Below are 23,483 nucleotides of genomic sequence, written 5' to 3' on the forward strand. Positions count from 1 at the left end.
ACTGTAAGAGAGGAGTTAGGCAAAGAGAACCTTTTTCCCCTTTGCCTTTTGTCTTAGCTGCAGTTCTTCTCCAGTCAGTATTAAACTTGGCCATGACTAAACAACTTGTGAGCTCACCATTGCATGTTACAAGTTGCCCATACTTCCCTATTGTGAAATATGCGGATGATACTCTTGTCCTCATGAAAGCAGACACTCAACAACTTCTCTGCCTTAAAGCTCTACTCAACATCTTTGCAAGTGCCACTGGTTTAAAGGTTAACTATAACAAGTCCAATATGGTTCCAATTAATATTAGTGAAGAAATGACTGAAATGTTGATTAACAACATGGGCTGTAAGAGAGGTGCTTTCCCGTTCACATACCTTGGTCTACCTCTTGGGCTGTCAAAACCTACTATGGAGCAGTGCTTACCATTGGTTCAGAGAATTGAAAGAAAACTAATGGGGCTGGCAACATCCATGACAAAAGAAGGAAGACTCTTATTGGTTAAATCAATCCTAGCTTCTTTGCCAATCTTCTTCATGTGCCGTTAATATGTCTCCAAAGTATCTATAACTTTTGGTTGTTCCATGTTGTTATATTATCATTCTTGGATGTTTTACAATCATTTTATAGCAACTTTATATAATTTTTTGGTACTAACCAATTGACATAGTGCCTAGTGCCAGTTGCTGATTTTTGCTTGTTTTTCACTTCGCGGAAAATCAATACCAAACGGAGTCCAAGCCCAATGAAACTTTTTGGAGAATTTTTATGGACCAGAAGGAACAACATGGGCCAAAGAAGTACCAGAGGGGTGGGTGCCCCGAGGGGGGCACAACCCACCTGGGCGCGCCTGGGGGCCCAGGCACGCCCTGGTGGGTTGTGCCCACCTCGATGGCCTCCCGCACCGCCTCTTCGCCCTATAAATACCCAAATATTCTAGAACCCTAGGGGAGTCGACAAAACACAATTCTAGCTGCCGCAAGTTCCAGAACCACGAGATCCAATCTAGACACCAGCACGGAGGGGTTCATCATCCTCATTGGTGCCTCTCTGATGATGCGTGAGTAGTTCATTGTAGACCTACATGTCCGTAGGCAGTAGCGAGATGGCTTCCTCTCTATCTTTTGATTCTCAATACAATGGTATCTTGGAGATCTATTTGATGTAACTCTTTTTGCGGTGTGTCTGTTGGGATCCGATGAACTTTGAGTTTATGATCAGATCTATTTATCCATGAAAGTTATTTGAGTTTTGATCTCTTATATGCATGACTATTCATAGCCTCGTATTTCTTCTTCGAATCTTTGGTTTAGTTAGGCCAACTAGATCGTTTTTTCTTGCCATGGGAAGATGTGCTTTGTGATGGGTTCGATCGTGCGGTGTTCTTTCCCAGTGACAGTAGGGGCAGCAAGACACGTATTGATCGTTGCTATTAAGGATAACAAGATGTGGTATATTCCTACATGAATAGATCTTGTCTACATCATGTCATCGTTCTTATTGCATTACCCCATTTCTCCATAAACTTAATACACTAGATGCATGCTGGATAGCGGTCGATGTGTGGATTAATAGTAGTAGATGCAGGCAGGAGTTGGTCTACTAATCTTAGATGTGATGCCTATATATTGATCATTGCCTGGATATCATTATAATTATGTGAGGTTCTATCAATTTCCCAACAGTAATTTGTTTACCCACCGTGTGCTATTTCTTGAGAGAAGCCACTGGTGAAATCTACGGCCCTCTATTCTTTATCATATTTGCTTTGAGATCTATTCTAGTGTTTTTACCAAGTAAAGCCTTTGGGATCATGTTGGGTGATAGTTGATTTGAACTTGTTGAAAATAGAAACTTTGTGCGCCAGTAATAGGATTGTTTAAAATTACAGAAGCATGATAAAATTCTTAATTTTTTACACAAGATTGATATAGAAATTTCCTATGTTCTCCTAATTTTCAAAATTTTGGGAGTTACAGAAGTATACTAAGTTTTCAGATTGCTACAGACCGTTCTATTTTTGACAGATTCTGTTTTTGATGCATTGTGTGCTTATTTTGATGAATCTATGGGTTGTATCAGGGGTTATGGGCCATAGAAAAGTTGGGATACAGTAGATATAATGCAATAATAAAATATGAATGGGTTTGCAACAGTACTTAGAGTGGTAATTTGCTTTGTTATACTAACGGATCTCACGAAGGTTTTGTTAAGTTTTGTGTGATTGAAGTTTTCAAGTTTTGGGTGAGATCATGATGGATGAAGGAATAAGGAGTAAGAAGAGCCCAATCTTGGGGATGTCACCCCAAGATAATATTCAAGGAGAAATAAGCAACTAAGCTTGGGGATGCCCCGAGTGGCATCCCCTCTTTCTTCTAACGACCATCGGTATTTTACTCGGAGCTATATTTTTATTCGTCACATATCATGAGTTTTGCTTGGAGCGTCTTGTATTATATGAGTCTTTGCCTGTTTTGTTTTTTGCTTTGTGTCAAGTATCCTTGCTGAACAAACCTATTTGAGAGCCAAAATTATTCTATGATTTGTTAGAATTGCTCTATGTGCTTCACTTAAATTTTTTGAGCTATGGAATTGCTCTAGTGCTTCACTTATATCTTTTTGAGCACGGTGTGCTTTAATATTTTTTAAGAAATGCTCTCATGCTTCACTTAGATTTGTTTGAGAGTTAGTAAAATTTTGAAGAAAATTCTCTCATACTTCACTTATATTATTTTGAGAGACGAAAATTTTTATGCTCATGTTCTTCACTTAGATTTGTTTGAGCTATCAAAAGAAACATATGAATTAGTCCCAAAGTGATAGATATCCAAGAGGGATATAATAAAAAATTTCAAGAAGATCATTGGACAAAATAAACTTGATTCTTTGTAATAGTTTTGAGATATGATGATAGTGATATGTGAGTCATGTTGGTGAGTAATTATGCTTTAGTGAGAATATTGGTGTTAAGGTTTGTGATTCCCTATGCAAGCACGAAAGTCAATAGTTATGCAATGAAATTATATCCTACTTGTGGTGCATTATTTGGTGTTAGTTATGCTTAATACTCGCTTATGTGATTTTTTGTTTCTTGGTTGGTTGCTTCTCAATCTTTTTGCAAGCCTCCACTTGTACTAAGTAGAAATACTACTTGTGCATCCAAAATCCTTTAAACCAGTTTTGCCACATGAGTCCACCATACCTACCTATATGTGGTATTTCTGTGTCGTTCTAAGCAAATTTGCATGTGCCATCTCTAATTTGCAAAATAGATTTCCCTTTTGTGTGCTCGTACCGCTCATGAAGCGACAAGGGGTGGCCAATATTTTCTATGCTAGATGTGTTATTCTCAAGATGAGTGTTTATTCACTTGTCATTACACGGGAGTGTGGTAAAGGTATTAGGTATGCCCAGTCCCGAAATGAAAAAGAAATTTACTTTACGTTGTCAAATAATAAATTCCTTGGAAAGCGTTGGTATGGAGGGCACCCGTGGATACAACTAGCCATGGATTGTGAAAGAATGGTGGAAAAAGGAATACACTTTATTTTCTGTTTGGGAACTGCCTATGATATATCTAGCATGGAAAGCGTTGGGAATTACTTTGTCGTTTTTGTTGACGGGAAAAGTATGCCTCTCAAAAAAATTTATCTCTTAATTTTTGCTTTGAGCTCTGGCACCTCTACAAATCCCTACTTCCCTCTGCGAGGGCCTATCTATTTACTTTATGCAATTTTTATTTTTGCTTGAGTCTCCATCTTCTCTTATAAAGTGCCAACTAAGGGGGCACTGGTGCGCTTCGGTCCTAAACAAACGGTTTTTAACCCCTTTCCGCGACGGCAGTTGGAACCGTCGCCATGTGAGTGTGTGCGATAGGGTGTCCTTCCCACATGACTCAGAAATCGTCGGGGATAGGCCCTCCTGGGACCCATGCTGGGGCCGTGTGCGATCGGGCGAGGCATCGAAACCCAATCATTTCCGTAGGTATGTACATCCCACACGGTGAATCTCAGAAATCATTTCCGTAGGTATGTACATCCCACACGGTAAATTTCAGAAATCATTTCCGTAGGTATGCACATCCCACACGGTGTATTCTAGAAAATCATTTCCGTTCGTTTGTATATCACACACAGTCAATCCAAGGAATATGTTTCCGTTCTTATGTACATCCCACATAGTCAATCCAGTGAAAACATTTCCGTTCGGACGTAAATCCCACACAGTTTTATGTGTAGGCTCGTGCGTGAAAGGTGTAACTATCACACACGGTCTTCCTTGGTTAACTGTTTGCTTTTATCAACTATATCACACACGATTTGATGAAGAAAACCACGTGACATTGGGCTATCCATCGCAAGAGCTTTTACTGCTAGAACCGTTTGCAAAGGTCCATGACACATTTAGCAGGTTTATTAGTTTACAATTAATAATTCCAGTATTACGCAAATTCACATTTCATATCGAACAACCGTTTGCCAATTTCATATCAGGCACATAAATATATTATAACATCACAGTATGGTAGCTACATGAAAACAGCACAGTACAACATATAGCTAGTTCAACTTCATAAGAACAATATATTCATTTCCCTAATAGAGATCATCCAGGCTCGTCTTATCCACCTTTGCTTTCAGTTCAGTAAGAACCCGTTTTGCACGGGCCAACTGGGAAAGTGACTCCTCCTTCGCCAACACCATCTTAGCAAAGTCTGATTTAAAAAATCTGAGTTCATTCTCCACCTTCAACTTTTTATCCCGCATCTTGAAATATGCTTCAGCGTTGACAAGACTTTCTGTAAGCCTACGTGTGTTCACTTCCTCATACATGCTCGAGAGCTTCGTTAGGCACATCTTCAAAGACTCTGGCCTCTCTTGATCAACCCACTCCAAGTAAGAACACTTCCGTTCATCCTATAATATTTAAAACTAGATTAGTAACAATTGTATGGGAAATGGGTTTATAGCAACATAGAAAATCACCAATGCTTATTTTGAAAAACTAAAGAAACATGTTAATTATGACATATCTTCTCAAAAAGATCAATGTGCAAATGAAATAATTGGTACTGAGACAACAACCAAATTCTGGAACATCAGAAGCTATAATTAACTACAATGACGCTACAAGTTCTTACTCATGTACAATAAATAACAAATTGAACATTTTATGAGGAAGGTAAATATAACTGCAACAGCATAGCGACAGTGTTTGGATGACAGCAAATTGATACTAACAGGTGTATACATGCACAAATTTAGTAACATATAACTAATAGCACTAAGGTCATCCACTATGTATGCCAAAACTGGTGTAAAGACAACTGTTGCTACATCTCGCACCGGTGCCCTGAACTGGTGAGCCGATGCAGCGGAAAAAAAATCAGGGACCCGGACTCCGGAGCACGTAGTTACTCCGATGCCCAGTTCCTTCGTGCCATAAAGATTTAGTATTTTACTGCTTGGCAGCTCGGATGTGTGGACCAAAGTTGGCTGCATAAACTGCTGAAGCGGTGCCAAATAATTTTCTAATGGCACCGCTGATGAGATGGCAACAATTTAAGATACTAGGTACAAACTGTGACACTGTCTTAGGATGCGTTTGGTTGAAGGTGTGGTATGAATGGGTTGGGACTGTGACAGTGTCTGAATCACATCTAACAAATGATTTGTAACAACGGAGGAGGGTCTAACCTTCTCTGCACATGCCAGAAACTTCCTCCCAGTGTCCACAGAATCAAACGCAAGTAGCTTCACACATGGAGGTTGATGGTGACAACGAGCAGATAGATCTTTAGCCACCCCGCTCCATTCGTTGCCACTGATGGTCTTAGGGAGCTACAAGAGGAAGAAACGACTCAAATCGACCTCCGGGTAAAAATCCTTCATTCCAAGTCATAGCCCGAGAGAGAGAAGAGAGGCATACCTGGGCGGTGAAGGAGTAGTCGCCGGAGGAGGAACCGCTGGAGATGTCTTTGAAGAAGACCATGGCGACCCCGGCGTAGGATGCGAGACGACGAGAGCGAGGAAGCGGCTATAGCTTAGCAAGGAAGGAAGAAAGGAGGAAACAGGGGAAATGTGATTTGTGGTCGGGGAGAAAAGGGGGTGGGGAAGGGGGGAAAGGGGGGCGGGGAAAGATATTTTGGCGGTAGGCCAAAATTTTGGAAATGTGGAGGGAAACTTTGCGCGTTGTGCCGCCGGACCATTCACTTTGAACGATTGTGTGCATCGCAAACGATTCTTCTGCTTTACGCGCATGGGATGAGTTTGATAATTCAAATTTGGGTGGAAATTTCTCTGGGTACGTCATTACATAATTTAACATCGCTTGCTAATTTGGGCACACAAAAGAGCGTACAGCAGACAGACCACACTTACTGAATCGAGCAATTTTAGTAATTACACAGAGCCAGTTGACCTAAACGTTGCTCTAACAAAAGACCAGCATTAAAAACAAAGCCTAAGTATGCATAATTAAAAATCCGCCGCCGCGCCGGCCTATGCATTGCCGGTGTGAGATGAGACGTCGATGACTTGTCCTGGCGACATGCCGCCGTTGGTGGACTCCGCGTCCCCCGAGCTGAAGTCGACCGCGTCCTCGTCCTCGTCCTCGGCTACGCCCTCAAGGTTGTAGTACTCGTAGTAGTGGTTGCGCCAGAGCTCGCGTTGGTAGTCCACCGCCGATTCCTCGACGGACAGACTCTTCTCTACCTCGACCTCGGCCACGCGCAACTCCTCCTCCTGGCGCTCCTCGATCTCCGCCGCCTCCTGCATCTTCAACTCCCGCTCGGTGACCTCATGAGGAAGCAGGTGCTCCATGGCCACCGTCGCCTTTTCAGACGTGGGTTGCATGCTGTAGTCCGAGGTGGCCTGGAATATCTTGGCATGTGCATCCTCGATCTTGGTGTGGATGGCCTTGACCCGGGCCAAGGTGACATCAGCGGCACAGACGGCAGCTCGAGCGCTCTCGACGTTTGCAGCCGCCGTCGCAGCAGCAGCTGTAGCTGTCCCGGCTGCTGCAGCTGCCCTGTCGGCTGCCGTAGACGCCCTCTCAGCGGAAGCGGCTGCGCTCAATGCGGATGCGACGACACTCTCGGCGTAGGCGGCGGCGCTCGGGGGGGGGGATGCGGCCATCGTATGGGCCTTCACGAAGCGTTTCCATGGCGTCATCTTTGCAAGAAGGGGGGGTGAGGGAATGGGGATCGGGATTTGTGGATTCGGGGGTTGCCGGCACTAGAGCAGACGAGCCGACGAAGCTTAAGGAGGGAGACTTAAATAGACCCATATATTTTCATCGCAAACGGTTCCTAGAAAACAACTGTGTGTGATGTTGTAGATATTTTTTATTAGCTGTGAAAGACGAATTTGGAATAAAGTGCCAACGGATGGTGTTTTAAATGAATGAGAAATTTTGTAGTACTAATGCAACTGTCATGTCAAATTTTGGAAAATTTCAGGGGTCATTTGACCTTCTAAGACATTTAAGTGATTTTCGAGCCATTTAATGACCGTAATTGAAATTTGAACTACATGTACATGTAGGGTAACGTAGTAATTTCAAAAAAATTCCCACGCACACGCAAGATCATGGTGATGCATAGCAACGAGAGGGGAGAGTGTTGTCTACGTACCCTCATAGACCGTTCACGAAAGCGTTATATCAACGCGGTTGATGTAGTCGTACGTCTTCACGATCCGACCGATCCAAGTACCGAAAGCACGGCACCTCCGAGTTCTGCACACGTTCGGCTCGGTGATGTCCTCGCCTTCTCGATCCAGCAAGAGGGGCAAAGTAGTAGATGAGTTCTGGCAACACGACGGCGTGGTGACGGTGTTGGTGAAGAACAATCTCCGAAGGGCTTCGCCTAAGCACTACGAAAACTAGGACGGAGGATAAACTAGAGGGGACGGGGTTGCCGGCACAGGGCTTGGTGTTTCTTGATGTGTCTTGGGTGCTAGCCCTACCCTTCTATTTATATGTTGAGCCTTGGGGTCGAAACTTGGAGTAAAAGCCTCCACAAAGTCGGTTTCACCCAAAAGGCAAGAGTCCTTCTCGGACTCCAGGGCCAGACGCCAGAGAAACATCCGGAACCCCTTCCGGTGAATTCCGGAACCCTTCCGGTGACCAAACACTATTATCCCATATATCAAACTTTATCTACGGACCATTCCGGAGTTCCTCGTCATGTCCGTGATCTCATCCCGGACTCCAAACAACATTCAGTCACCAACATACATAACTCATATAGTACTATATTGTCAACGAACGTTAAGCGTGCGGACCCTACGGGTTCGAGAACTATGTAGACATGACCGAGACACCTCTCTGGTCAATAACCAATAGCGGGACCTGGATGCCCATATTGGCTCCTACATATTCTACGAAGATCTTTATCGGTCAGTCCGCATAACAACATGCGTTGTTCCCTTTGTCATCGGTATGTTACTTGCCCGAGATTCGATCGTCGGTATCTCAATACCTAGTTCAATCTCGTTACCGGCAAGTCTCTTTACTCGTTCCGTAATACATCATCCCGCAACTAACTCATTAGTTGCAATGCTTGCAAGGCTTATAGTGATGTGCATTACCGAGTGGGCCCAGAGATACCTCTCCGACAATCGGAGTGACAAATCCTAATCTCGAAATACGCCAACCCAACAAGTACCTTTGGAGACACCTGTAGAGCACCTTTATAATCACCCTGTTACGTTGTGACGTTTGGTGGCACACAAAGTGTTCCTCCGGTAAACGGGAGTTGCATAATCTCATAGTCATAGGAACATGTATAAGTCATGAAGAAAGCAATAGCAACAAATTAAACGACCAAGTGCTAAGCTAACGGAATGGGTCAAGTCAATCACATCATTCTCCTAATGATGTGACCCTGTTAATCAAATGACAACTCATGTCTATGGTTAGGAAACTTAACCATCTTTGATTAACGAGCTAGTCAAGTAGAGGCATACTAGTGACACTCTGTTTTTCTATGTATTCACACATGTATTATGTTTCCGGTTTAATACAATTCTAGCATGAATAATAAACATTTATCATGAAATAAGGAAATAAATAATAACTTTATTATTGCCTCTAGGGCATATTTCCTTCAGTCTCCCACTTGCACTAGAGTCAATAATCTAGATTACACAGTAATGATTCTAACACCCATGGAGCCTTGGTGCTGAGCATGTTTTGCTCGTGGAAGAGGCTTAGTCAACGGGTCTGCAACATTCAGATCCGTATGTATCTTGCAAATTTCTATGTCTCCCACCTGGACTAAATCTTGGATGGAATTGAAGTGTCTCTTGATGTGCTTGGTTCTCTTGTGAAATCTGGATTCCTTCGCCAAGGCAATTGCACCAGTATTGTCACAAAAGATTTTCATTGGACCCGATGCACTAGGTATGATACCTAGATCGGATATGAACTCCTTCATCCAGACTCCTTCATTTGCTGCTTCCGAAGCAGCTATGTACTCCGCTTCACACGTAGATCCTGCCACGACGCTTTGTTTAGAACTGCACCAATTGACAGCTCCACCGTTTAATATGAACACGTATCCGGTTTGCGATTTAGAATCGTCCGGATCAGTGTCAAAGCTTGCGTCAACGTAACCATTTACGATGAGCTCTTTGTCACCTCCATAAACAAGAAACATATCCTTAGTCCTTTTCAGGTATTTTAGGATGTTCTTGACCGCTGTCTAGTGATCCACTCCTGGATTACTTTGGTATCTCCCTGCTAGACTTATAGCAAGGCACACATCAGGTCTGGTACACAGCATTGCATACATGATAGAGCCTATGGCTGAAGCATAGGGAATATCTTTCATCTTCTCTCTATCTTCTGCAGTGGTCGGGCATTGAGTCTTACTCAACTTCACACCTTGTAACACAGGCAAGAACCCTTTCTTTGCTTGATCCATTTTGAACTTTTTCAAAACTTTGTCAAGGTATGTGCTTTGTGAAAGTCCAATGAAGCGTCTTGATCTATCTCTATAGATCTTGATGCCCAATATGTAACAAGCTTCACCGAGGTCTTTCATAGAAAAACTTTTATTCAAGTATCCCTTTATGCTATCCAGAAATTCTATATCATTTCCAATCAGCAATATGTCATCCACATATAATATCAGAAATGCTATAGAGCTCCCACTCACTTTATTGGAAATACAGGCTTCTCCAAAAGTCTGTATAAAACCAAATGCTTTGATCACACTATCAAAGCGTTTATTCCAACTCCGAGAGGCTTGCACCAGTCCATAAATGGATCACTGGAGCTTGCACACTTTGTTAGCTCCCTTTGGATCGACAAAACCTTCTGGTTGCATCATATACAACTCTTCTTCTAGAAATCCATTCAGGAATGCAGTTTTGACATCCATTTGCCAAATTTCATAATCATAAAATGCGGCAATTGCTAACATGATTCGGACAGACTTAAGCATCGCTACGGGTGAGAAGGTCTCATCGTAGTCAATCCCTTGAACTTGTCGAAAACCTTTTGCAACAAGTCGAGCTTTATAGACAGTAACATTACCGTCAGCGTGAGTCTTCTTCTTGAAGATCCATTTATTCTCAATTGCTTGCCGATCAACGGGCAAGTCAACCAAAGTCCACAGTTTGTTCTCATACATGGATCCCATCTCAGATTTCATGGCCTCAAGCCATTTTGTGGAATCTGGGCTCACCATCGCTTCTTCATAGTTCGTAGGTCCGTCATGGTCTAGTAACATAACTTCCAGAATAGGATTACCGTACCACTCTGGTGCGGATCTTACTCTGGTTGACCTACGAGGTTCAGTAACAACTTGATCTAAAGTTTCATGATCATCATCATTAACTTCCTCACTAAATGGTGTAGGTGTCGTAGAAACCGTTTTCTGTGATGAACTACTTTCCAATAAGGGAGCAGGTACAGTTATCTCATTAAGTTCTACTTTCCTCCCACTCACTTCTTTCGAGAGAAACTCCTTCTCTAGAAAAAATCCGAATTTAGCAACAAAAGTCTTGCCTTCGGATCTGTGATAGAAGGTGTACCCAACAGTCTCCTTTGGGTATCCTATGAAGACACATTTCTCCGATTTAGGTTCGAGCTTATCAGGTTGAAGCTTTTTCACATAAGCATCACAGCCCCAAACTTTCAGAAACGACAACTTTGGTTTCTTACCAAACCATAGTTCATAAGGTGTCGTCTCAACGGATTTCGATGGTGCCCTATTTAAGGTGAATGTGGCTGTCTCTAAAGCATATCCCCAAAACGATAGCGGTAAATCAGTAAGAGACATCATAGATCGAACCATATCTAGTAAAGTACAATTACGACGTTCGGACACACCATTACACTGTGGTGTTCCGGGTGGCGTGAGTTGCGAAACTATTCCGCATTGTTTCAAATGAAGAACAAACTCATAACTCAAATATTCTCCTCCATGATCAGATCGTAGATACTTTATTTTCTTGTTACGATGATTTTCAACTTCACTCTGAAATTCTTTGAACTTTTCAAATGTTTCGGACTTATGTTTCATTAAGTAGATATACCCATATCTGCTTAAATGATCTGTGAGGTGAGAAAATAACGATATCCGCCACGAGCCTCAACATTCATTGGACCACATACATCTGTATGTATGATCTCCAACAAATCTGTTGCTCTCTCCATAGTTCCGGAGAACGGCCTTTTAGTCATCTTGCCCATGAGGCACGGTTCGCAAGTACCAAGTGATTCATAAACAAGTGGTTCCAAAAGTCCATTAGTATGGAGTTTCTTCATGCGCTTTACTCCGATATGACCTAAACGACAGTGCCACAAATAAGTTGCACTATCATTATCAACTCTGCATCTTTTGGCTTCAATATTATGAATATGTGTATCACCACTATCGAGATTTAGCAAAAATAGACCACTCTTCAAGGGTGCATGACCATAAAAGATATTACTCATATAAATAGAACAACCATTATTCTTTGATTTAAATGAATAATCGTCTCGCATCAAACAAGATCCAGATATAATGTTCATGCTCAACGCTGGCACCAAATAACAAGTATTTAGGTCTAATACTAATCCCGAAGGTAGATGTAGAGGCAACGTGCCGACCGCGATCACATCGACTTTGGAACCATTTCCCACGTGCATCGTCACCTTGTCCTTAGCCAATCTTCGCTTAATCCGTAGCCCCTGTTTCGAGTTGCAAATGTTAGCAACAGAACCAGTATGAAATACCCAGGTGCTACTGCGAGCATTAGTAAGGTACACATCAATAACATGTATATCACATATACCTTTGTTCACTTTGCCATCCTTCTTATCCACCAAATACTTGGGGCAGTTCCGCTTCCAGTGACCAGTCTGGTTGTAGTAGAAGCACTCAGTCTCAGGCTTAGGTCCAGACTTGGGTTTCTTCTCCTGAGCAGCAACTTGTTTGCTGTTCTTCTTGAAGTTCCCCTTCTTCTTCCCTTTGCCCTTTTTCTTGAAACTGGTGGTCTTATTGACCATCAACACTTGATGCTCCTTCTTGATTTCTACCTCTGCGGCCTTTAGCATCGCGAAGAGATCGGGAATAGTCTTATTCATCCCTTGCGTATTATAGTTCATCACGAAGCTTTTGTAGCTTGGTGGCAGTGATTGAAGAACTCTGTCAATGACACTATCAACTGGAAGATTAACTCCCAGTTGAGTCAAGTGATTATGATACCCAGACATTTTGAGTATATGTTCACTGACAGAACTATTCTCCTCCATCTTGCACCTATAGAACTTATTGGAGACTTCATATCTCTCAATCCGGGCATTTGCTTGAAATATTAACTTCAACTCCTGGAACATCTCATATGCTCCATGACGTTCAAAACGTCGTTGAAGACCTGGTTCTAAGCCGTAAAGCATGGCACACTGAACTATCGAGTAGTCATTAGCTTTGCTCTACCAGATGTTCATAACATCTGGTGTTGCTCCTGCAGCAGGCTTGGCACTTAGCGGTGCTTCCAGGACATAATTCTTCTGTGCAGCAATGAGGATAATCCTCAAGTTACGGACCCAGTCCGTGTAATTGCTACCATCATCTTTCAACTTTGCTTTCTCAAGGAACGCATTAAAATTCAACGGAACAACAGCACGGGCCATCTATCTACAATCAACATAGACAAGCAAGATACTATCAGGTACTAAGTTCATGATAAATTTAAGTTCAATTTAATCATGTTATTTAAGAACTCCCACTTAGATAGACATCCCTCTAATCCTCTAAGTGATCACGTGATCCATATCAACTAAACCATGTCCGATCATCACGTGAGATGGAGTATTATCAACGGTGAACATCACTATGTTGATCATATCTACTATCACGCTCGACCTTTCGGTCTCCGTGTTCCGAGGCCATATTTGTTATATGCTAGGCTCGTCAAGTTTAACCTGAGTATTCCATGTGTGCAACTGTTTTGCACCCGTTGTATTTGAACGTAGAGCCTATCACACCCGATCATCACGTGGTGTCTCAGCACGAAGAACTTTCGCAACGGTGCATACTCAGGGAGAACACTTATACTTTGATAATTTAGTGACGGATCATCTTATAATGCTACCGTCAATCAAAGCAAGATAAGATGCATAAAAGATAAACATCACATGCAATCAATATAAGTGATATGATATGGCCATCATCATCTTGTGCTTGTGATCTCCATCTCCGAAGCACCTTCATGATCACCATCGTCACCGGCGCGACACCTTGATCTCCATCATAGCATCGTTGTCGTCTCGCCAATCTTATGCTTCCACGACTATCGCTACCGCTTAGTGATAAAGTAAAGCATTACAGGGCGATTGCATTGCATACAATAAAGCGACAACCATATGGCTCCTGCCAGTTGCCGATAACTCGGTTACAAAACATGATCATCTCATACAATAAAATTTAGCATCATGTCTTGACCATATCACATCAACATGCCCTGCAAAAACAAGTTAGACGTCCTCTACTTTGTTGTTGCAAATTTTACGTGGCTGCTACGGGCTTAGCAAGAACTGTTCTTACCTACGCATCAAAACCACAACGATAGTTTGTCAAGTTGGTGCTGTTTTAACCTTCGCAAGGACCGGGCATAGCCACACTCAGTTCAACTAATGTTGGACAAATTGACACCCGCCAGCCACCTGTGTGCAAAGCACGTCGGTAGAACTAGTCTCGCGTAAGCGTACGCGTAATGTCGGTCCGGGCCGCTTCATCCAACAATACCGTCGAACCAAAGTATGACATGCTGGTAAGCAGTATGACTTATATCACCCACAACTCACTTGTGTTCTACTCGTGCATATGACATCTACGCATAAAACCTGGCTCAGATGCCACTGTAGGGTAACGTAGTAATTTCAAAAAAATTCCTACACACACGCAAGATCATGGTGATGCATAGCAACGAGAGGGGAGAGTGTTGTCTACGTACCCCCGTAGACCGTTTGCGGAAGCATTATATCAACGCGGTTGATGTAGTCGTACGTCTTCATGATCCGACTGATCCAAGTACCGAAAGCATGGCACCTCCGAGTTCTGCACACGTTTGGCTCGGTGACGTCCTCGCTTTCTCGATCCAGCAAGAGGAGCGAAGTAGTAGATGAGTTCCGGCAACACGACGACGTGGTGACGATGTTGGTGAAGAACAATCTCCGCAGGGCTTCGCCTAAGCACTACGAAAACTAGGACGGAGGATAAACTAGAGGGGACGGGGTTGCCGGCACACGGCTTGGTGTTTCTTGATGTGTCTTGGGTGCTAGCCCTACCCCTCTATTTATATGTTGAGCCTTGGGGTCGAAACTTGGAGTTAAAGCCTCCACAAAGTCGGTTTCACCCGAAAGGCAAGAGTCCTTCTCGGACTCCAGGGCCAGATGCCAGGGTTCCCGGCGTCTGGAACTAGACGCCAGGGACCCTGGCGTCTGGCCCCTCGACTCCGCAAACTTCCTTTTGCACTTTCCAAAAACCTTGTGGGCTTTCCCCTTTGGCCCAAATAAAGTGTTCTCGTACCCAAACATTTCGGGAAACATCCGGAACCCCTTCCGGTGAATTCTGGAACCCTTCCTGTGACCAAACACTATTATCCCATATATCAAACTTTATCTCCGGACCATTCTGGAGTTCCTCGTCATGTCCGTGATCTCATCCCGGACTTCGAACAACATTCAGTCACCAACATACATAACTCATATAGTACTATATCGTTAATGAACGTTAAGCGTGCGGAACCTACGGGTTCGAGAACTATGTAGACATGACCGAGACACCTCTCTGGTCAATAACCAATAGCGGGACCTGGATGCCCATATTGGCTCCTACATATTCCGCGAAGATCTTTATCGGTCAAACCGCATAACAACATACGTTGTTCCCTTTGTCATCGGTATGTTACTTGCCCGAGATTCGATCATTGGTATCTCAATACCTAGTTCAATCTCGTTACTGGCAAGTCTCTTTACTCGTTCCGTAATACATCATCCCGCAACTAACTCATTAGTTGCAATGCTTGCAAGGCTTATAGTGATGTGCATTACCAAGTGGGCCCAGAGTGTAACGCCCTCGATGCGACTATATCTCCCACGTGTCGAGGCACGACTTAGAGGCATAATCGCATTGAAGACATATGTCGCAAGTGAGTTAATCTTCACACAACCCATGTAGTATAATAAGGGAAAGAGATACATAGTTGGCTTACAATCGCCACTTCACACAATTACATGAATAAAGCATTACATCATCCAAATACACTCAAGGTCCGACTACGGAACCAAAATAAAAGAAGAACCCCAAATGCGACAAAGGTCCCCGATCAACCCCAACTGGACTCCACTACTGATCAACTAGAACGAAACAACACAAAGGACAAGATCTTCATCGAGCTCCTCCTGAGCTGGGTTGCGTCATCTGCACGGACTCATCGGCACCTGCAAGCTGGTTTTGGAAGTATCTGTGAGCCACGGGGACTCAGCAATCTCGCACCCTCGCGATCAAGACTATTTAAGCTTATGGGTAAGGTAAAAGGTATGAGGTAGAGCTGCGGCAAGCGACTAGCATATATGGTGGCTAACATACGCAAATGAGAGCGAGAAGAGAAGGCAAAGCACGGTCGATAAAAGTATGATCAAGAAGTGATCCTAAAACAACCTACGTCAAGCATAACTCTAACACCGTGTTCACTTCCCGGACTCCGCCGGAAAGAGACCATCATGGTCACACACGCAGTTGATTCCTTTTAATTAAGGTCAAGTTCAGGTTTTGTACAACCGGACATTAACAAATTCCCATCTGACCGTAACCGCGGGCACGGCTTTTGAAAGTTGAAATCCCAGCAGGGGTGTCCCAACTTAGCCCATGACAAGCTCTCACGGTCAACGAAGGAATAGACCTCCTCCCGAGACGTTCCGATCAGACTCGGCGCCCCGGTACAACAAGACATTTCGACAGGGTAAAACTAAACCAGCAACACCGCCCGAATGTGCCGACAAATCCCGATAGGAGCTGCACATATCTCTTTCTCAGGGCACACTCAGATGAGCGCTCCATACAACTAAAACCAAATCTCGAGTTTCCCCGAGAGGGCGCTGCACAGGACTCTAGTTTGGACCAACACTCAGAGGAGCACTGGCCCGGGGGGGTAAAATAATGATGACCCTCAGGAGCGCGACTCCCAAGAGAAAAGAAAAGGCTAGGTGGCGAATGGTAAAACCAATGTTGGGCATTGCTGGAAGAGCTTTACTTAAGTCGAACTGTCAAGGGGTTCCCATTATAGCCCAACCGCGTAAGGAACGCAAAATCCGGGAACATAACACCGATATGACGGAAACTAGGGCGGCAAGAGTGGAACAAAACACCAGGCATAAGGCCGAGCCTTCCACCCTTTACCAAGTATATATATGCATTAATTAAATAAGATATATTGTGATATCCCAACAAGTAAACATGTTCCAACAAGGAACAACACCTCCATGTTCCAACAAGGAACAGACTTCAATCTTCACCTGCAACTAACAACGCTATAAGAGGGGCTGAGCGAAGCGGTAACATAGCCAATCAATGGTTTGCTAGGACAAGGTGGGTTAGAGGCTTGGTTCAACAATAAGGGAGGCATGATAAGCAAGTGGTAGGTATCGCATCATAGGCATAGCAAAAGAGCGAGCAACTAGCAAGCAAAGATAGAAGTGATTTCGAGGGTATGATCATCTTGCCTGAAATCCCGCAAGGAAGAAGAACGAGTCCATGAAGAAGACAAACGGACGTAGTCGAACGGGTCCTCACAAACGCGACGTTACCGGAACCAACCCAAAGAAGCAACACCGGAAAAGAAGCACACAACATAGTAAACAACCACCACAACAACATGGCATGATGCGCAAACAAGTATGATGCATGTCCGGTTTAATGATACATGGCATGGCAAAGTGCACAAACAATCCTACAAATTAAGTGGAGCTCAATATGCAACGGGATGCATATTGACGGAACACCACGTCAATTATTTAGTTCTCTCCCGGTTAGGTACTCAACAATATTAAATGTTGTTAAGCATGGCAAGAGGTGAAGCATAACAAAACTATACCATCTAGTCAAGTTTAAATGAGGCCGGAAGCAACGAACAACAAATCCGGAAACTCCTGATGTGCATATATTAGGTTAGGTCCTGTTCTGTCCTAAAACATATTTTAGAGTTGTTTAACATGCAAAGTAAAGCCACCATGTTAAACAAGACATTTTTCCACCCCATTTACATATAAAGTTTATTAAATTTGGAGTTACGGTTATTTAGTTATGAATTAAACCGTTTTAGCATGGCATAAGAGTAAATCTACACAAACAGCAATTTAAACATTTTAACCATGGATGAAAATGACAAATTATTAAACTACATGAAAAACTAAGCAAGTTTCATATATAACTTATTTTAATCCGATGCACGGTTATTAAGTTATTATATGCATGAAGATGAGGGTCTTTTCCGCAAAACAGGTCTTCTCTGGAATATTAGGAAAAGCCTCCTGAACTGAAAAAAAACACCACAGGCTGAATCTGCAGGCTGCTGGGGCGCTCACCATGGGCTGAGGCCCGGTTCGGTGAAGAGGTAGGCTGGAAGGGGCGGCGCGGATCTGGCCCGACTAGAAGCGGTGTTGGGCCGCGGTTGGAGCGGAGGCCGGCCCACCTGCGTGGACGAGGTCAGCGATACGGACGCCGACTCCGGCAATGAAAGCGCAACGGCGCGGCAGTAGTGGGCTCGTGGCGGGGCTGGAGGAGGCCAGGCAGGCGAGGCAATGCGGATCTGGCCACTCCCGGCCAGATCCGGCCGGCGGAACCCGCCGTGGCGACGTGGGCGACGGGATCCGGCCAGTTGGGCTCGCCGGAGATCCAAGGCGGCGGCAGCGCTGCTGTTCGAGGCAGAGAGAGGAGGGAGATTAGGGAGCAGGGAGAGAAACAGAGATGGAGGAGACGGGGTCAGGGTGAGGTCAACCTGGTGGCGATGCAGAGCACCCGAGCGGAGAGGGTCGCCGGCGGTGACTCCGGCGGGAGGAGGCAGGCGAGCGCAACGCGCTGGTGCGGGCGCGCTTCGGGAGCCACGGGGAGGCGAAGCGGGCTCACGGTGGCTCCAGATGGGCTCGGCGGGCTGACCCCGGGCCCGGGTGGGCCGCGGCGGAGGGGTGCGAAGCAGGGGACAGGTGGCGCGCTAGGGATGGCTGCGGGTGGCGGCTGGGAGGTGAGGTGGCGTGAGCGGGTTGGCTGGAGACAGCTCGCGGCGGCGCTGCAGCGACAAGGGCGCGCCAAGTGGCGGCGGCGGGATAGACCGGCGCTGAAATTGAGGAGGGGGGTAGGTGGCTGCCGGCTGAGAGGTGGAAGGAGGGTTTGGGTAGGTTTAGGGGCTAGGGACGCCCAAAATGGCAAGGGGGGTTGCTTAAATAGGAAGGGGCTAGGGTTTTGGGGGGTTTGGGGGGCTTTAGAAGCGTACGATCGCGATCATGCGGCTTCGGACAGAGGGGGGACTAGGTGGGCTGTGAAGAGAGGCCTCGGGCTGAGAGGAGAGAAGAGAAGTGAGGCCCGGTGACTATTCCGGAGACCGAAACGTCCGGCGAAAATACCGGCAACGGTGCCGCTATAAATTTAACGGTTGGGCTATCAAACGAACTCCGAATGCGATGAAACTTGACAGGCGGTCTATCTACACTATAGTAAGACCACATGCCAACTTTCAACCCAATCCGAGAACATTTGTCGGCCACTTATAAAATACTAATTCGGAGGTGCCGCGGGCGCATGCAAGTGTTTCTGGGCTCAGAACGGACAACAGACGGAACGAGGAGACCGGAACGGATGCAAGTTTTGAAAACATGATGATGCAATGCACATGATGACAAGATATGCAATGCATGACACGCAAGCAATGACAAGGCAACAACAGCGAATAACTGCGCGACACCTGGCACATCGGTCTCGGGGCGTTACAACACTCCACCACTACGAGAGGATCTCGTCCCGAGATCTAGAATGGCACCGGAGGGACAAACGGAAGAGAAAGAGAAGAGGTAAGACTAAGTTGCTTCTTTGACAAACGAGTGAAACCAAAGAACCTTGAGAGGTTGAACAAATTGAAAGAAAGGAAAACAACAGAGATGAACAAAGTTGAAAACACTTCGTTAAGAAAGAGGAACGAGGAAGAACAAATTCGGACAGCACTCCGGTAGAAAAGAGAAGCAAAATTTGATAAGATGAGAGAACTTGAAAAGAGGGTACGATACTCCGGTTAAATGGACAATCATAAGAAGAACATGATCTTTGATGACACAAGATGATGGTTGAAGAAAGCAACATCACAATGCCTCCGGAACGAAAGAATAGAATATAGATAATTGAAATAAAAGAATGGAGAAGAAAATGCCAACTTCTGCCACAAAAGAGCTTGAAAAGGCATCCTCAGGAGAAAAGTCGAACGGAGTTGTTGCATCAACAATGAAAAGAGTAAGCTTGTAGTGGGCTTATGAAGAACATCTCAAAACTACGAGGTGAAATTCTGCCACTAATGAAAACGATAAATTGGATTGATACGAACAAGGAGACGAGAAGATTCTTTCACCGGGAGGATTAATGAAGAACTTGGAGCATTTATAAGCACCATAGATAGTAACAATCCTTAGGGAATGCTTTAGGTGAACTATAACCCAAGATAATTCCAACGAAGAGATTGATGGATTTAAAATACCTCATTCTTAACAACATGTGAATCATGAAACATGAACTCACATTATCAAGACTGATATAACACCACCTCAAAAGATTAGATAGGAAGAACTGCACTCCGGATTACAAGATGAACAATGCTTGAACTCCTCTGAAAGGAATCTCAATGAACACTTCGAGAAGGTGTATCAAACGAAAAGAAAAAGAAGTTGAAAACACAAAGTGAAACCTTGTAATGATTTAGATGGATCTCCGTGATAATTAGAGCTTGGAACTCCGAGAAAGAAAGATGAGCTATTGGAACCAAGAATAAGAATAATGAGCCACTCTGAAAAACAGGAATTAAATAAACTCGATGAAACAATAATAAGAATTACATTATTTGTATCCTTCATCAATTAAATTGATGACAATCAACGGATTTGACATATTACTTATTCTCGTGGAAAAGATTAAGAGAGATATACCATAAACTTGAGAAGGTCTTCAAGGAACCACCGGTAGAATTTGAAAAGCACGAATGCATAGATATGATACATGAAGGGATATGATACACGAAGGAAGAAAACTCTTGAACGAACCACCGTAAGAATTAAAATGATTGAAGAAAAGATAAAGAAAACACCGGGACGAATTATAAAACGAACGAGGATGCTTGAGAGGATTTAGATACATGAGAACGAAGAGATCATGAGCCGATTAAAGATCACTTGAGCGAAACACCGGTAAAATTGGAGAATGATAGCTGAAAGCTGAGAATGAATAATCCCGAAATGATGGCCTCCGGATAATTAAACTGAAAAGAATCTTGAATAGCTCCGGATAGGTGAAAAGAATTCTCACGATCAAAACAAATACGAGAGGATGGCAACAAGCTAGAATCACGAAACTTGAAGAGAATGGAGCAAGATTAAGAGAAAAATCTTCTTCGGTCTTCAAATGACGACGAGAAACACCACCAAGAATTATTGAGGCACACCGGAAGAATCAAACGAAGAGGTTGAACCAACGATGAAAAGAATTTGGAAGATCTTGTAGAAGACATTTGACTGATGATAAATCATTCTTACGTCAAATTTTAGAAAAGAATTTGAGAAGCTCCGGAAAATTAGAAGAGTCAGGTAAGATCCTGGGAAGAGACCTATGGGTTAGGGCCCACTCAAAAGAAAACACCGTTGAAATGATTTAAAAGAGAGAATGCACCGGTTGAATTAAATGGCTTGAATGGGATAACAGCCTCGAAATAGGTTGAACGAAAGCAGAGTGGAAAACACGAATCATTGAGATATCTTGAGCACTCTGGAACAATAGTATAGCTAGAGGTGAGCGATTAAGAATTGCACCGGCATGAGAAAGCCTTGAAATGAGGAAAGGATATGATCAACAAAGCTTGAATTGAAACCACCGGAGAAGATAAATAAAAAAGAATGATGAACTAGAAGCTCCGTTAGTATCTTCATGAGAATCACCGGATAAGAATATTGATAGAAAAGAATGGAGAGACCTCACATCAATAAAAAGGATACTTTAATAAGAAATCTGAATCGTTGAAGAAAAAGGGTGGGTGGGCGGGAAAAACAAAGGCAACTAGGAGACGGATGAAACAAACGCCGTTGAGAAGAACTGATAATTGATCTTGCGAATGTTGAAGTGATCGGATCCACTTGAAGAGAGACACACCGGTTAAAAGGGATTGGCATGACAAACTTGATGACCAAGAAGGACTAGTATTCACATAGGAATATGAGAACACCATTTGGGAAAGGTATGGAATCAACATTTGACTTCGAAGCAACTCGAATACCACAACTAAAAACAAAACAAAGGATTGGCTTGCAGAACAAGCCAGAACAAACATATGATAGAGATTTCGTCCGAAGTTTTCATGGTGGGGCCTACACGGGCTCGATCGTGCAACACCATCATGTACAAGGCAGTGCACATGACATACGAAGCGTCCCCGAGTCGGCATAGCCAAGGACTCTTTAAGACACAACGAGACCACTGTAAAACCAACCGTGAATAGGCGGACCACTAGACGTCGAACCCCAATTTCATATCATACATCCGTCGGAAGGATATCCTAAGAGCTACTTGAATTCCCACTTATAAACTCCCGAAATTTTCCGGTTATGCAACCAGGTGTTGGGGATATAGGGGAAGCATAATATCTCACCCAAAACTAGCAAAACCTACATCCAGCTGTATCCATCCTTCAACACATAACCAAGAAACCTTCGGAAATCATCTACCTCAACCTTCGAAAAGCATCCGTTATACAAGTTATGGCAATACTCCCGAACTCCCGCCCCAGTACTGGGTGGCGTCGAGGTTATCTCACCAACGAACTGCATAAAAGAGATTTTCGATGTCGGCGTGCTAAAACTCAGGTATTCCAGAATTGCAACGATAAAATTATGACGACAACACCTCAGAGCTCAACTCCCCGGGACACTTCCACTAAACCCCTGACAGGAGGCACCAAGACAATGTTCTCGTCACAAAACCATCGAAACGATTCCAAGATACCCGTGTTATCCTAAAAAATTTTTTATAGTGAAATTTGAGAAGAGAAGAGTCAAAACTCTACGTTAGGATGCCTTACCAGAGCGATGAGGAGATTGGGAAGTAAAAAGAATTCCTAAACTCTCCGATGTATAATTCCTAAATGACTCAAAACATTTTTCTAGACTCAACAACGGCTGCTAAAAACGATCAAGCAGTGGGGGCTCCTAAGGTCGGGGAAGGCTCTGATACCAACTTGTAACGCCCTCGATGCGACTATATCTCCCACGTGTCGAGGCACGACTTAGAGGCATAATCGCATTGAAGACATATGTCGCAAGTGAGGTAATCTTCACACAACCCATGTAATATAATAAGGGAAAGAGATACATAGTTGGCTTACAATCGCCACTTCACACAATTACATGAATAAAGCATTACATCATCCAAATACACTCAAGGTCCGACTACGGAACCAAAATAAAAGAAGAACCCCAAATGCGACAAAGGTCCCCGATCGACCCCAACTGGACTCCACTACTGATCAACTAGAACGAAACAACACAAAGGACAAGATCTTCATCAAGCTCCTCCTGAGCTGGGTTGCGTCATCTGCACGGACTCATCGGCACCTGCAAGCTGGTTTTGGAAGTATCTGTGAGCCACGGGGACTCAGCAATCTCGCACCCTCGCGATCAAGACTATTTAAGCTTATGGGTAAGGTAAAAGGTATGAGGTGGAGCTGCGGCAAGCGACTAGCATATATGGTGGCTAA

The 23,483-nt window shown here is 44.0% G+C and overlaps 1 protein-coding gene across 1 annotated transcript; it reads right to left on the reverse strand.

Moving 5' to 3' along the window:
- Positions 1-6,488: 6,488 nt before the first annotated feature.
- LOC147960141 (uncharacterized) lies at positions 6,489-7,160 on the reverse strand. The gene has a single exon (XM_087533177.1). It carries the CDS (start codon positions 7,158-7,160, stop codon positions 6,489-6,491), a length of 672 nt encoding a protein of 223 aa, XP_087389303.1.
- Positions 7,161-23,483: the final 16,323 nt, after the last annotated feature.

This window comes from Triticum urartu, chromosome 7A, assembly GCF_056163025.1.
Source record: "Triticum urartu cultivar PI428250 chromosome 7A, HENAU_Tu73, whole genome shotgun sequence".
Lineage (NCBI taxonomy): Eukaryota > Viridiplantae > Streptophyta > Magnoliopsida > Poales > Poaceae > Triticum > Triticum urartu.

Excerpts from the sequence above, each read along its gene's own strand:
- LOC147960141 (XM_087533177.1), bottom strand. The coding sequence starts at position 7,160 with ATGACGCCATGGAAACGCTTCGTGAAGGCCCATACGATGGCCGCATCC.